General features: G+C 45.3%; 3 protein-coding genes across 3 annotated transcripts; all 3 read right to left on the bottom strand.

Annotated features, from left to right (window-relative positions):
- Positions 1-14: 14 nt before the first annotated feature.
- Positions 15-920, bottom strand: F5J12DRAFT_725760 (NUDIX hydrolase domain-like protein; the record flags this gene model as incomplete). The annotated part of the gene is made up of 5 exons (XM_051741663.1): positions 15-264; positions 333-457; positions 546-615; positions 683-723; positions 786-920. The coding sequence occupies 5 exons, from the start codon at positions 918-920 to the stop codon at positions 15-17; spliced, it is 621 nt and encodes a 206-aa protein (XP_051596566.1).
- A 136-nt stretch (positions 921-1,056) lies between these two features.
- F5J12DRAFT_853614 (uncharacterized protein) lies at positions 1,057-2,098 on the bottom strand (the record flags this gene model as incomplete). The annotated part of the gene is made up of 4 exons (XM_051746609.1): positions 1,978-2,098; positions 1,773-1,898; positions 1,656-1,718; positions 1,057-1,364 (listed from the first exon to the last, which is right to left on the bottom strand). Coding segments are annotated over exons 1-4 (314 nt in total), but the record flags the coding sequence as incomplete, so codon positions are not given.
- Positions 2,099-3,474: 1,376 nt separating this feature from the next.
- F5J12DRAFT_785423 (uncharacterized protein) lies at positions 3,475-4,814 on the bottom strand (the record flags this gene model as incomplete). Its single annotated transcript, XM_051743239.1, has 7 exons — positions 3,475-3,541; positions 3,575-3,700; positions 3,746-3,876; positions 3,917-4,297; positions 4,357-4,372; positions 4,543-4,591; positions 4,652-4,814. The coding sequence occupies 7 exons, from the start codon at positions 4,812-4,814 to the stop codon at positions 3,475-3,477; spliced, it is 933 nt and encodes a 310-aa protein (XP_051596564.1).
- Between the last annotated feature and the right edge of the window lie 9,924 nt (positions 4,815-14,738).

Genomic DNA, 14,738 nt, shown 5'->3' with positions numbered 1-14,738 from the left:
CGGTATGTATGCGATCAGCAAACAATACCGAACCAAAACTTCTTCATGATGTATGTCTCTCCATCTTTCGAGAAGTCAGCACGCCCAGCAAATTTTTTCCCTTCAATGAGATGCGGCAACCAACATATGTCATCTGCCCACATCCTGCTGTACGGAATCGAGGGTAAGCCTGTCTTCGTGAGAGAAGACAATCCCAAGCGATCGTCGTTCCCATTAACGCTGTTCTCTGTCAAGGAGAACCATTCCGGTCGCATCTCGTCCGTCCTGTGATAGTTATATGATCGGTTAAAACACGCCCGACTTTGAAGAAAAAATGGGAATAGCCAACTGACTCTGTGGGTATGCCGGTATACGAAAGCGCGGAAAATACGTCGATGTGGAAGGCCCACTCAGTCCCCTCGGTCAAGAAGATTAACGTGCCAGCGTGTTCTAAAGGCGCATCGATGCCAGCCTCTTCCTGTAGTACGAATGTTTGGCAGTCAGTACTTGCGCCGCCGTTTTCGGAATTTTCCATCGCAACGTATGCAACCTCGGTGAACACTTACCTGGAGTTCACGTCTGGCAGCCTCGACTGGCGTTTCACCAGGCTCTACCTTCCCTCCAAAGCCGTTATATCTGGCGGTGGGAGATGAACATGCCAATGTGTAGTCAGTTCAACAAATGTCCAGAATGCAGATCGTACAGGTTAGCTCCAAATCCACGTTTCTTGAAACCGAGCAACAACTATTCAAGACGTCAATGAACCAACGGGATAATATGTCGCCGACAACGACCTCAGTATTTACCTTGTCGTCGCTGATGACGAACGCGTTCGTGTAAAAGCGCGTTTGGGTGTACAGCTGCCAGTTAGTCTCGCACCCACCTTGGACGAACTCTTTCAGACTGCCGTTCAGGCCAGGTGGAAGGACTGTAGCATCCATGTGGTCACTTTGCGAAAGGTGAAAACTAGTCTGAGCAAGCCCCCTACCTCCCCCGCACACGACGACTTCCTCGCTTGCTGAGTCGGCGGCTGAGCAGCCGAAAAACGATTACATACATATTATGTGGCGGTACTATCATCGTTGTCCTCAGCGATTTTCCAACTTCTTGGATCCTGCCATCCTGCAGCCATATTGTGCACAATATCTGATGTCCACTACTTTCATCGTACAGCATTGACATGTACAAGCCGCAAAAGCGAGCATACTTGGTTCTTTGCGTGCGCCGTCATCTGCTTTTGGTCCGGGATATTATCTGTCTGTTGCTTGTTCCAAGATGCACTCTGGGATTTGCGTCATTCAGCTGAGAGTTTCTTGTTGCCTATGCAGTCCTACTTTTGGTCGACAAAGTGAATGACTTTGGTGCAACGATTTCTTGAATCGGAGGTAGGTGTAACATAGTTTTGCATTTCTATACCATTGGTACATGGGATTGATCGCTTCTGGCAGTACAGTGCTGCTTTCTCTGTTGATGTAACAGCTGTTGATTTACACTCACTCGAGCCAAATTATCCTTTTGTGTTTGCTTGCTATCTTCTTGTATCTGGTGTGCACCCGGATCTCGTCCCTTTTCTCTTTGCTTGTCACTGAGAGTCTCTTCATCTCCCTGAATAATTTTTCTTCCCCTTGCTATCGGGCCCCAGCAATGTGACAATATGGCTTATTTTTTCTCTTCAGGGTCAGGCCTTCAAAGTCTGCGAGTGTTACAGTTGTAGGGTTGCTTTTCTCTTGTCCATCATGGTAGGTGCATAGATGAGTTGCATCTTTGAAGTATGACTGATGAATGAGTCTCAGATGCCTTGGAATGCTCGAAATCTTACATACGTACTGGAATGGCAGGTGTTGGGGTATTTGTGCTTGCAAATAATGAGGAAAAATCTTCGTTGATGGGGAGGCACATGGGGACCAGTCAGCAGCAAGGCCAGTAGCATGCACCAACAATTTTTTAATGGCTGGCTGGGTCTACACCATCTTATGCTGTGCTAACAGGTACCAACAGATGCCAACCCACCCAATGCCCAAGTGCCAGAATCAAATAGTGACCCCCTCTTGTTAACATACATACAGGCTTGGGGAGATACAGCCATTTGCACTCTAGCTAATGCTCAGCACTTTTCTTGCTATATGTCTCAGACTTTCCAAGAGCAACATGTTCTTCCACTGGGGCCAAGGTCCATAGGAATGGCTGTACTACAGCAAAGGCTGGAATTGAGATCATCATCATCAAATCTAGTCATTGCCATAGGGCTGCCATCATCCCAGATGGGTCAAGTAGATGCTTTGATGATTTAGCCTACCTGGTGAGAAATCACATAATTCAGTCACTTGTAGTCCTAAAAGTGGGTCATCTGACATGTACATTTTGTCCTGAAACTGGGACTAACTGACATTGGCCAGTGGTCCCTAGGGGTGGGTAGGCTGGACTGTGAAGGTGGGGTCAGCCTATGTCATAAGATGATGGATCAACTGCCCTGGAAGTGGGGTCAGCTGACATGACTATAGGATGGATTGATGACCTGGAAGTGAGGTCAGCCAACACAGCTATGGAATGAATTAGTGACCTGGAAGTGGGGTTGGCCAATGCAGCTACGGGATGAATTAGTGACCTGGAAGTGAGGTTGGCTGATGTGGCTATGGGATGAATTAGTGACCTGGAAGTGAGGTCAGCTGACATGGCTATGGCATGAATTGGTGACCTGGAAGTGGGGTTGGTTGATGCAGCTATGGGATAGATTAGTGTCCTAGAAGTGAGGTCAGCTGATGCAGCTATGAAATGGATTGATGACCTGGAAGTGGGGCCAGCTGACATGGCTGGGGGAGGGGCTGATGTCCTGGCAGTGGGGTCAGCTGATGTGGCTGGGGGAATGAACCATGACCTGGAGTTATGGTTGGGCAGACACTTTGCAAGAAAGACCAATATCTTGATAGTTGGTCAGTGGGGCTGGCCAATCTTATTACTCAGTATGCTACTTCCTTGGTAGTTAGCTGGCTGAACCCACATGGTTGTGGAAAAATCCTATATCCTATCCTTATCCTGTGGTATTGAAGTTAACTCTACCAACTTGGCCATTGTATTGAAATTAACATCGGACAAATTTACTCAGTTGTGTATCAGTACTTAAGGAGGAGTTGTCCTGCAGGAAATTACTTTTTTTTCTGAACATTCAATGTCATATGAAATTTGAAAGCACAAAGCAGGTATTTTTGATTGTAGTACATGCATATCATATGTATCAATGTATGGTATTTTACAAAGATTCCAACAGCTAGGATAATGTTTTGCCCCTTTTCCTGTGTCAGTTTGGTAGCCCCTTTGGACATGCAGATAGTATAGGTTTGGGGAGGCTGAGATGTGCCCTGTGTGTCCTTCCCACAGCCAGGATTCTTGCACTCATAGGAATAAGTTTGCCCTGAACAACCAGCTTCCCACTTCTGAATGCTATAACACTGAGGGCACTGGGCAGGCAATTGTTGTCCCCAGGGCCTGATGAACTTGTCAGTCCAGATGAATTTCTCCACCACTACCTTCTCCTGCCACAACATCAAGGATGATGTTGGAGTGCCTACCCAACATACCACAGTCATTCAGGGCATACCTGACTGCCCTTTGGACATGGAAGCCTTGAACAAGGGTGGAGTCAAGGACACTCATGAGGAAGGGAGTGGTGGTGACTAGTTGAAATCTCTCAGCATCAAAAAGCAACATGGACCTTGGCTTGAAACTGATATGGTATCAGCCATAACCACCAACATTAAAATAAACCTACTGTTGCACAGCTGCCTTCAGTCCTTGGATGCTCTCCTCCTTCCTTACAGTAGAACCACACACAAAGAAGATGAGGTCTCCACCCTTGACAATGTTGGAGAAGGGTAACAGAAGGCCTTGCAGAAACTGCAACTGGTCAGATGGGAGTGACAGTCAAACAATGGTGACTTACCTCAAAGACCTCTGTGGCTATTGGAACCTTATTCTCCATTCCAGAGAACAGATCCCCCCTGTCTTCATTAGTATGGGTAGTAAGGAAAATGACTACCTTAGCAAAGGTAGTCAGACTTGAAGCTAGCTCTGATGTTGCAGTGTCATAGGCAGCTCTGGACTCCTTGGTGGCAAGGTTGAAGGGCAAATCTGAGAAGTGGTAGGTGTCTTGTGTGAAATATCCCTGCAACATGGTGTGAAGGATATGCACAGGGGCATGGCCAAGCTCCAGAGACTCAAGGTGGAGGTGGATAATGGCAGCAGAGTTACCAGCCACTTCAGAAGTGGTGGCATGCTCAAACCCCCCAATGACCACAAGAGGGTGTTTCCAGGACTGGCTTGCCTGACAAGTAGAAGCCCTGTACTTGGAGTTAGAAGTGATTGGGGTGGATATGCACTTACAAAATAGGGCTGAGGACTTTCAAATCTTGTCATTTTCCAATGACAGGCAACACACCTGAAGTTCATTCAGAGTTTGAGTCAATGGAATTAATTCATAAAAGGGAGGTTAATGCACCTGAATGTCACAGGAAGCTGGGTGACCTCTTCAAGGCAATCCTCAGGTACTACAACACACTTGTTACACACTACCCTTCTGCAACCTGCCTGATCACAAGGCCACAATGTCCCTCCATCCCTGCACATCACACAGAACTGCATAGAATGTTAGAAAGATGGATGGAATATAACAACAGACTTGCCAAGTTCCTCATCCTTCTTTTCTTGGCAACAGGGGCCTTCCTAGCATGGGCCTTGCTTGACTTGGCAGCTTGTTTTTCCCTAGCTTGCAGACCAGCAAGAGATACCCTGGGAGCTCTACCTCCAGTGGTCTTCTTAGCTGTCTGCTTGGTCTTCACCATCTTAGTCTAGTATGCCAACATTAGTGAGTGGCAGCAACATGTGACACAGAAGGGAACAGTAGCATACCTTATTATCTTTACAAGACACAAAAGGGGTAGGGGTCAAGCAACAAGATAACAATAAATGCATTTAGGTTGGCACATATATCATGGAGTGGGGATAGATATCTGCATATTTATGGAAAAGACAAGCCAATGTGATCTGATTTATGCAACTACACACAACACTGGGCACTGGATAAGCAGGCCAGAGAGGGGGATGTGTGAGTATCATCTGGACACCATGAAGTAGAAGTCCAACAACATACTGTACCTTATTGGATGAGACACAGCAAGGGAGATGCAGTGTGGCAGGCGGGAGATATGAATTGATAGCCTACTAGTGTGTTTTGTGAGTGGTACAGGGATGCTGGGAACTGGGACAACAAATTTTTTTTGTGGATGACACATGGTGAGAGGGTGTGTTCTGTGAGTGGTACAGGGATGCTGTGAGCTGGGACAACAAACCTTTTTTGTGCATGAGACATGGAAGGAGGGTGTGTTCTGTGAGTGGTACAGGGACACCAAGAGCTGGGATGACAAACCTTTTTTGTGCATGAGACATAGTGAGAGGGGGTGTTTTGGGAGTGGTACAGGGATGCCAGGAACTGGGATGACATGCCTTTTTTGTGCATGAGAAATGGCAAGGGAGTTTTTGTGAGTGCTACAGGGATGCTGGGAACTAGAATGACAAACCTGTTCTGTGGATGAGACAAGATGAGGGGGTGTTCTGTGAGTGGTACAGGGACACTGTGAGCTGGGATGACATACCTTTTTTTTGGATGAGACTCAGTGAGATGGGTTTTGTGAGTGGTACAGGGACACTGAACAATGCACAATAGAAACTGAGAACACTGGCAGTGTCCTAGTGTGTGATGTGAGTGTTATAAAGATGCTGTAAGTGGTGCAATGACATACCTTTTTTGTTTTTTGAAGGGAGATGCAGCATTGCAGGGATGATGTACCTATTGTGTTTAGACAGGGAGAGGTGTGAGAGGTGCTGAGCAAGAGAGTGACATGTGACAATCTTGAGGGAGAGATTATTTCATGGTGTCATGCTAGTGCATTATGTGAGTATTATCCAGACCATGTGATCTAGAGGATGATGACATACCTAAAGTTTTGCTGAGATGCAGTGGTGCCAGAGACTGGGACAGCACAAGGATGGTCTGTGAGGGAGACACTGCATGGCAGGAAGAGAATAGCAAGAGACTGTGTCAATCTGGATACTCAGATGCACAGATCTTAATTTTGGACAGGTAAACACTGTCACATAGTGGGATCTATGATAATCTTGACACAACCTTAATTGTGACATGAACAACATCATGGCTGTCATGATTATCACACCTGTTTACCTGTACTTTGGATGTGTCTCTGGAACATTACATAGTACTATTTATGGAGTGGTCAGTTGGCACTGGGCCAATTTCCAGTTTCAATAAATGGCTACATGTAGTAAATAATCTGGTAGTGCTACTACAATACATTTGCTGTGAAATCCCAAGAGTAGCCACCACTGTTGCTCAGCCAATGGCATGAGTGAGTGCTTGCTTGGCTTGACACTGCAATTACAAGAATGTCAAATGAAAATTTAGTATTTAGTATATAGAAGCCAAATCTGGTGACAGTGGAGTCACATGACATCACTATTCACTACGTATAGTACAACAAGTATTGACTCAGAGGCTGTTGCCAGCACTCATGGCAACTGAACATGCACTGAGGCTGAGAATGTGACATGCATAGAAGCCAAACTTTGACAGCAACCTTGCTAGTTGGACTGTTGCCAAATAATGGCACATAAGACTCAAGTATATAAATCCCCCCCAGTGTTAAGTCTGGTTCATCACTGGTCCAAAGATGGTCTGGAATCCAGTGTGAGTCAAAGTGTAGTTCAGTGGTGGAAACCAACCAAAACCAACACAAAAGACAATGAAAGCGAGTGGTGGTGTGCCTACATGGTACCTAGATGGTGGAACCTTCTATTTGGGTGGGGTTTTGTGAATTACAACACTCAAGGATGAGTGCTGAGGGTTGGGGGTGCTCCTGATGAAGTGGGAGCAAGAATGCAAGAGGATTGCAATGGGGTAGACTGCTGTCAGCCTACAGCAGGATGAATGACAACTTGATTTGATGCCCTAAGCTATTCTGAGCTCAGGGAGGACTTGGAGCAACGTATATTGATGATAGACAATGATAAGCAAAGTAGACAATAGTTAGACCCTTAATAAAGTCTCAACTATCAAAACTGATGAATGATTTACTGAGAGATGATACATAAAATGCAAGCAAGAGGGGCTCTCTGATGTCTTCTTTTTATTTTTATAGCTATCTAAGTACAGTGATTTATACACTACAGGGGCATTGCCTATGGAAAACAAGGTGTAAACACTTGGTAAGTGATTGGTAACTGATAAGTAAGGAATGTAAGCAGTGGGTAATCATCTTAGAAAGCATTGGTGAGCATTGGTAAGGATAAGTAAGCCAGAAAGTGAAGAATCAGTAAGCAAAGGCAAAAGATTGGTAAGTGTTGGCAATAGGTTAGTCAAGGACAGTCAGAATTTCAAAATATGAGTCAAGTAATGTCAGAAAGTGGGAAAGCACACTGGAATCACATTAGGGGGAGACTGTGCATGTCCCATCTCAAAGAGATCACTTCTAGGCCAAGGTGGGATGACAGAGAGGCAGTGCTGGCTCTGATGCTGATACATTACATCCAAAAGTGGACAGGGTGAGTCAGGTGTCAACAGGGGTCAAGCTTTGGGGGTCTGTGGGGTGACAGGAGCATAAGGAATCACAACTTCCACCCCCAACTGTCCTCTCAGTGGAAGCAAATAAAAAACTTCATGAACAAGGCTCTATTGGAAGAGAGGATGAAGGGGCAGCATCTTCTGCTGTATCTTGCAACAAGAAGGCAAGATGTGCATCATACTCATCATGGATGTGATCAGGGAGAGTGGAGAACAATAGATTATACTGTAGCTGTTGCAATTTTGGAAGAATGAAGGATGAGACCAGTATGAAGATGTTGCACAGAGCAGGGAGGAAGGATCCATATGCTTCTTGGAGCAGGGAGACTGAAACAACCACATAAGACCTTTCTAGCTGAATGACAGACTTGAGGCAACCAAAGAACATCCTCCTAGAGGTCATACTGACAAAAGAACATGCCTGTCCAAGCTGGATGGGCTGAGAGGGGGCAGACAAGGATGGGATGTACCAGGATGCTTCAGGACAGAAGCTGGTAGGAACTCCTGGTAGATATACATAGCCATGGTCCCTAGAGAAAGGGACAAGAAAAATGATTGACATGGAGGTGGCCATATCAGAAGAATTAGCAAAATGATCATCTTTTGGAGGGAGTGCTATAGAAATGTGTGGAGTGTGCAGATCCTTCCCAATTTTGGAAGGTAGGATTGCATGGCTGAGCACTATAAGTGAGTGTGGGAATGTTGTTAGTATCTGCAGAAATGGTGGAGATATGTCAAAAACCAAAATGCCATACACAGGTGATTACAGATTTTCATTAGCACATAACTCACTTCCTTGTTTTTTTTTCTTTGGCATTGGTGACTCATTCTTGTGTGAGGGATGACTGCCAACATTTCTGGCTGTCCTTCTTTGCATGAGGGCTATGGTCTTCATCTCCATTCATCAGCTGTATCCATGTCCACATCACCAAACACCTTTGGTGTGTGACATCGACCAGCAAGAAGAAATGCAATTGTCCCCAATTGTGACCAATGCAGGGAACCAGGGAAAACAGAAAAATCTGAATGAGATGGAAAAAAGAATGAGTGAGGATAAAGGTAAGAAATCAAAAGTAAAAGGAGAAATCATGAATAGTCATCTGAGTTGTAGTCATTATTGTCATTGTGTTCTTTGTTTTCCTCATCTTCATCTTCATCATCATTTTCATCATCATTGTTATTGCTGTTACTGCCTTCTTCATCATGGATATTTTTTTCCATAACCTCTGGTAAAGGAGTGTGTTGAGAATAATAGGGAATGAGTTGAAATGCTGTGATTCCTTGAGCAGAAATGGTGCCATCAAGTTCTTTAACAACATAGGAACCTCCCTTGGTGCAATGAACAACCTCATAGGGACCAAGGTAGCAGGGCTTTGATTTATGATCCAGTTCCTTCTCTATCTGAGTGTTGCAAACCAATACCAAGTCTCCTGGCTCATAAGCAGACTTCATCAACTGTAATGCATACCTCTTCTCAAACTGACCCTTGGAGCACAAATGAGACCTCTGCAGAGTGGTGAGAGCAGCATTGATGTCCTCTTGTCTCTTCTCCAACTGATGCATGCAAAGTGCAAGGAGCTCCTGAGAAGTCATTCCAGACTGGAATCCTTCAATGAGATATGTAGACTCAAGGAGATCAAAGGGTAGGACAGGATCAAGACCATGGAGCAGGAAGTAAGGGCTAAATCCAGTGGAGTGATGTGTAGTAACCTTGTCTGTGAAGAAAGCATGATGAACCTTGGAAGGCCAGAGTGAAAGGTCTCCCTTGCAAGCCTTGATGATAGCTTCTCTGATAACAAAGTGTCCATGCTCTACAACTCCATTCACTTTTGAATTATATGGGGAGATGTGAATCTGTGGAATAGAATAGTGCTTCATGAGCTTCTCAAAGGCACCCTTGACCTTGCTGCCATTATCAGTGATAACCTGTGCAATGACACCATAATGACAGAAGATCTCTTCCCAGAAGAACTTAATGAGACTGTCTGCATTAGCATGTTGAAGTGCATGACCTTCTGCAGCAAGGGAAAGATCATCTCAAGCTGCAACAAGATAGTGATATCCACAAGCTTTGGGCATGAGCATGACATCAACATAAACCTTCATAAAGATTCCAGGGGAAGTGGAGATGGTGATGGGAGCCTCTGCCTTATGAGTGCTTCAGATCTGGAAAGAATGGCAAGAATGGACATGATGGGCAACATCTTGATAGAGCTGAGGCCAATAAAAGTGCTGTCTGATGGTCTGAAAGACTCCAAAGACTCCATGATGACTGAGTTCTTCATGAGCATGACTGAGGATCTGAGCATGGAGATCTGGGTCAAAGATGACCTTAGCTGGAGGACAGGGACCTTGAAATGTAAAGAGCTGGTCTCCACAAAGGAAGAACTGGAGGGATCTGTGAATGAAACACTTGTGAGCAGTACTGGAAGGGAATGGTGGTAGTTCTGTGGTTTAAAGGAAGTGGAGGATTCTATGTAAAAGGACATCCTGGGATGTATCATTGGAAAGGAAGGACAGGAGGATCATGACATTGTAGGGAAGGGGATGGGCATCTGTGAAAAGAACACTCTCCAACCACTTGTCAGCTTCTTCTGCATTGACCTCACCTTCTTCATATTCCTCCTCAGTGGGCTGATGTCTAGAAAGTGCATCTGGGGCTCAATGTTGAACAGCAGGGACATGGATGAGCTTAAAGTCAAAGAGTAGGATACCCTCAATCCAGTGATTGATGGTCACATTAGGTTGAAGATCTGGATCATTGAGCATACCTTTGATGTACTTTGCATCAACCTCTACCCATAGATGATGAACACCATAGAGATATAGGCAATAGTGACAAAGCACTCTGAAAAGACCATAAAGCTCAAGCTTGGGCTGACTGTAGCAAGATTCATGTTCATTGATGGGGAGTGAACCATAGCAAGCAGGACATTTGTGACCTTCATCATCATACTGAGACAGAATGAACCCAATGGCGATGTTACTAGTATCAACAGAAAGAACAACTGGCAGGTCAGACAAGTAGTTGATGGGGCAAAGGGCAGGAGCAGATGAGATGGCAAGTTTCAAGGCATTGAACACATCTTGCTGGCCCTGACCCCAGACAAATGGAGCATTCTTGCAATAGAGATCAACAAGTGGGCAAGCCAACATCCTTGGGAGTGGCGAGCATTGGCCAGTTGATGACCTTCTTCACCTTATTGTCATCAGGAGAGCAACCATGAGGATGGCATGCTTGGCCAAGAATGACAACACAAGGCTGGCAGATCTGAGACTTCATGCCAGAGAATGTTCCACTGGCATGAGCAAACTGATGCATGACTCTATGGACATCTACAACATGTTCCCAAAGGAAGCAACAGATGCCAGGATTCTTGGGTAATGTTTTGGCATTGCCATCAGCATCTTCATACAGGTTGCAGGGCCCTTTATGGGCAGGTCATTGATGAAAACATTCACAACATGAGGGATTTCATCCTGTAGAATAAATGCTGTACAGTTCTGAAATTCTGATGGCAAGTTGGTGTAGCCTTGAGGCATGGCAGTATGGCACAGTAGGCCAAGAGGCATCATGAAGGATATTAGATCTTGGCTATCAGGATGGAGTTGGTGTGCATCAAAACCTGAAAATAGATCAAAAATGGTGTGGCATTAATGACCAGCAAATGGCTCCACAAAGTCATCCAATATCAATGGAACACTGGCATCCTGAATGGTAACCTTATGTAGAGGCTGTAGATCATGAATGATGCAGATCTTTCCATTCTTCTTCATAACACAGAACCACTTGGAGCAATAGGATGACTGGGCCAGTCAGTAGAGTCTGGCAGCAATCTTCTCCCAAAGAAGCTGTATGACACATTCTCTTATGCCAGGTGGAATCAGAATGTTATAAAACTCCCATGGTTCATGTGGTAGGACAGGGATGATGTAAGGTGAAAAGTAGTTGGAGCAGGAGTTTCCTCTCTCTGACTCATTGAACATCAAGGTATGTTCATTTAGCTTCATCACATGTGAAAAAAAGTTTTTCCTCTTCTAGCCAGAGAAAGCCATTGGCATTAACCTTCATGGAAGTCCAGGCACTCTTGAGTAAGCTTCCTCATGGGAACAAAGGTCAGAGGGTGACAAGTGAGTGGTGTGAGTGATGTGAGGGGGTCTTCTGGAAATCAACAATGGACTCAAGCATCTTCTGGATAGACTCCTGGCACTAGGTTTGACCTTATGGTCAATGCACTTGTAAGCTCCATAAACTGACTGGCTTACTTTGCAGTCTAAGACACCTGTATCTGTTACAAGTTTTCACCTAAAGTGTAGTAAATCAAGAAAATCAGATAAGGAATGGAAAAGTGAAGCTGTTTTTTGGTTTTCTGAATGGGAAGTGGATCTGGTGTTGTCAAAAGATTGACAACAAAGAAGAGGAAGCATCAAGATAAAAAGAGCTTTGAAATTTGAAACTGAGGGGAGCATAGTAAGTGGTGTTACAGGAGTATACAAGCAAAGAAATCTTTGTGGATTTAGGAGTTTAATGACTTCTCAGTCAAAGTGAGCAGCCAAAGAGTCAGTAATACTGTGAGTACAAGAAGAAATGCACAAGTCAATCACCAAAGTTCTGAAGAAATAAATCATGGGTGGTAGGAGTAAGTGGATGAATACATCTGTTTGGATCACATGGTGTCTCTGGTTCTTCTGAGCCACAAACATCCTGGATGGTGACATACTCCTTGCCTGAAGTCAAATCTGGAGAGCTGGAGGTAGGAAAGTGGTCTGGATATGATATTGCTTCAAAGGGAGGAGGATGCCCAGAGGCTGCAACAAAACTGATGGCCTTAGCAAGCATATGGAGGCCAGATTCCTGCAGTGCATTTGGATCTACCTCATCTTCATCACCTGCTACAACCAACATTCCTGGAGTGTATGATACATCCAATGAAGTCAAACAAGAGGAAGAAGGGTCCAATCTGATCTTGTTGTCATTGCCTGACTGATCCTCTACAGCATCCTGTAAATGAGCAACCCATCCAGTAAAAGTATGATGCATGACAACATTGTTGTAAGGCACAGGCATCACAATTGGTACCTCATTGATGACAGCATCAGGTACAGTGTGAAGAACTGCAGGAGGCAATGGTGTAGGCAGGAATGAAGTGAGAGTTAACACCAGTATTAAACATGTCTGAGGTGAGAGGAGAAAGCATTGTGGGTATATCTCTGGATTTCCTGACTGTTTTCTTGGACATTAGAGACAACCAACTTGCAGTATGAGGTATCAATGATAGACAGCAAAGCCTCAGAGTCTGGATTCACAGTATCTTCAGAGAACAGGAGGGAAGTGTGACAGGAAGCTTCATTGGGCTCTTCCTGTGAGATAATGGGTGCTGATGATGAAGGAGAGGGAGTCTGAGGTGGAGCAGTGATGTCATTAGTTAACACAGGAGAAGCAGGTGGATCTAAGTCAGATGGTGGTTCCTGAGGCAGTGTTTTGCTCCTCTGAGTTGGAGATGGCTCTGGGATGATGGGGATAGAATTGGACATAAGCAGACCCATCAAGCTCATGATAATGGTCAACATGGGCAGGAACTTCTTGGATTAAGCAAGTATGGAGCATCAGGAAGTCCTGGAAGTAGTTGCCTGATTCATTGACACTTCTTTCTCCAGCAAGGGCATGTTGTGAATCAAGATAAAGGGGTGATAAATTGGGAGTATGACATGTAAGACTGGTGAGAAAGGCAACAAGTGACTGATGCTCTTCAGCTCTGATCCTCTGACAAATCCTGGCAATGATATCATTATGCTCCAGCCCACTCATCTCAGTGGACTCCAACTCTTGCAGAAGTCAATGCACAAACTCTGAAAGAAAGGGACTCAAAGGAGGTGGAAAGGTGTGAACTGGGATGGGCTGGAATGCTGAAGTGACATCAAACCCATCTGCAGTTGATTCAGGATACAGGAGGGTGGAATGAAGTGACTGAGGGGGTGACTGCAAAGTTGATGGGGGTGGAGTGAAGACTATAGGTGAAACTTGATGAGGAGAGCCTACTGGTACATCCATCATGACTTCATTGATGTCTTCCTGAGGATGGACAGGCTCTAGAGTCACCATAAGTGTATCTGCAACAGTTCTGAACTGACCTTCAGTGACACACATCTCCAGGGGTGGCTCTCAGTCAGCTCCAAAGACAACAATGGTCCCAGACTCTCTTTCTATGATGCTAACTGAGTTTCCAAGGGCCCAAGGATGACCTAGGAGGAGATCAAAGTCAGCATCGGTGTCTGGGATGACAAAAAGATTGGTCTAAGTCCTGGCAGCACCACAGAAGAGGGGGACATCTTGTACTAGGCCTTTCAGTGTCGAAATACCCCCCTTTGCATCTTGCATATTGACAGACTGTGACATATTGATGGGCATGTGAATGACAGATTGAGCTATACCTGATCTGACAACATTCAGGGTTGATCCAGAATCAATGACACCTGTCACTTGTCAACCATTACAGGACAGATTGATGGTGATCAAGGGGCTAGATGTCAATGCCAGATAAGAAGTCATAGGGGGAGTTCCATTGACAGCTGTCACAGATTTGATGGGCTATTGCATCAGTGGCTGTCTTTTGAATTGCATCAGTTCCTGGAGGTCCTGAGAAACATCCCTGGAAGTGCCAATAACTTCCCTAACTGATACAGTCAAGGTCAAAAGAATCTGATCTACAATGGCCTTGGAACTGGCAGATTGTGAAAGTGAAGAAGATAAGGATGTGGTAGCAGTAGGCTTGGGCTTCTTAGGCTTCTCTGCAGAGTCAGGGGCTTGTTCTGATGGCTTTGGGACAGAACTGTTAAGTACAGGTTTACCCTCAGGTGACCAGGCTTCAAGACTGGGTGACAGGGGCTAAGTCTGGGTCACCAAAGTCAAGGCCAGGAGACAGGGGCCAAGTCTGGTTGGACTAGAGTTAGGGCCAGAGGTCAGGGGCTAAGTCTGGAGGACCAGACTCAAGGCCGGGAGCATGGGAATAAGACTGGTAGCATGGGAAACTGAGAAGTCCTGGAGTGTGTACAGGGGAAAGCTGGTCCAGGGTTGGATCTACCTCCCTTGGTCTCAGCTTATGTGCTGTACCCTTATGCAAGCTGGGGAGAG

The sequence above is a fragment of the Pisolithus orientalis genome (assembly GCF_024613125.1).
Source record: "Pisolithus orientalis strain OTSU chromosome Unknown F5J12scaffold_37, whole genome shotgun sequence".
NCBI lineage: Eukaryota > Fungi > Basidiomycota > Agaricomycetes > Boletales > Pisolithaceae > Pisolithus > Pisolithus orientalis.
The sequence above is the reverse complement of the archived record's forward strand: the minus strand, read 5'-3'. Positions and strand labels throughout refer to the sequence as shown.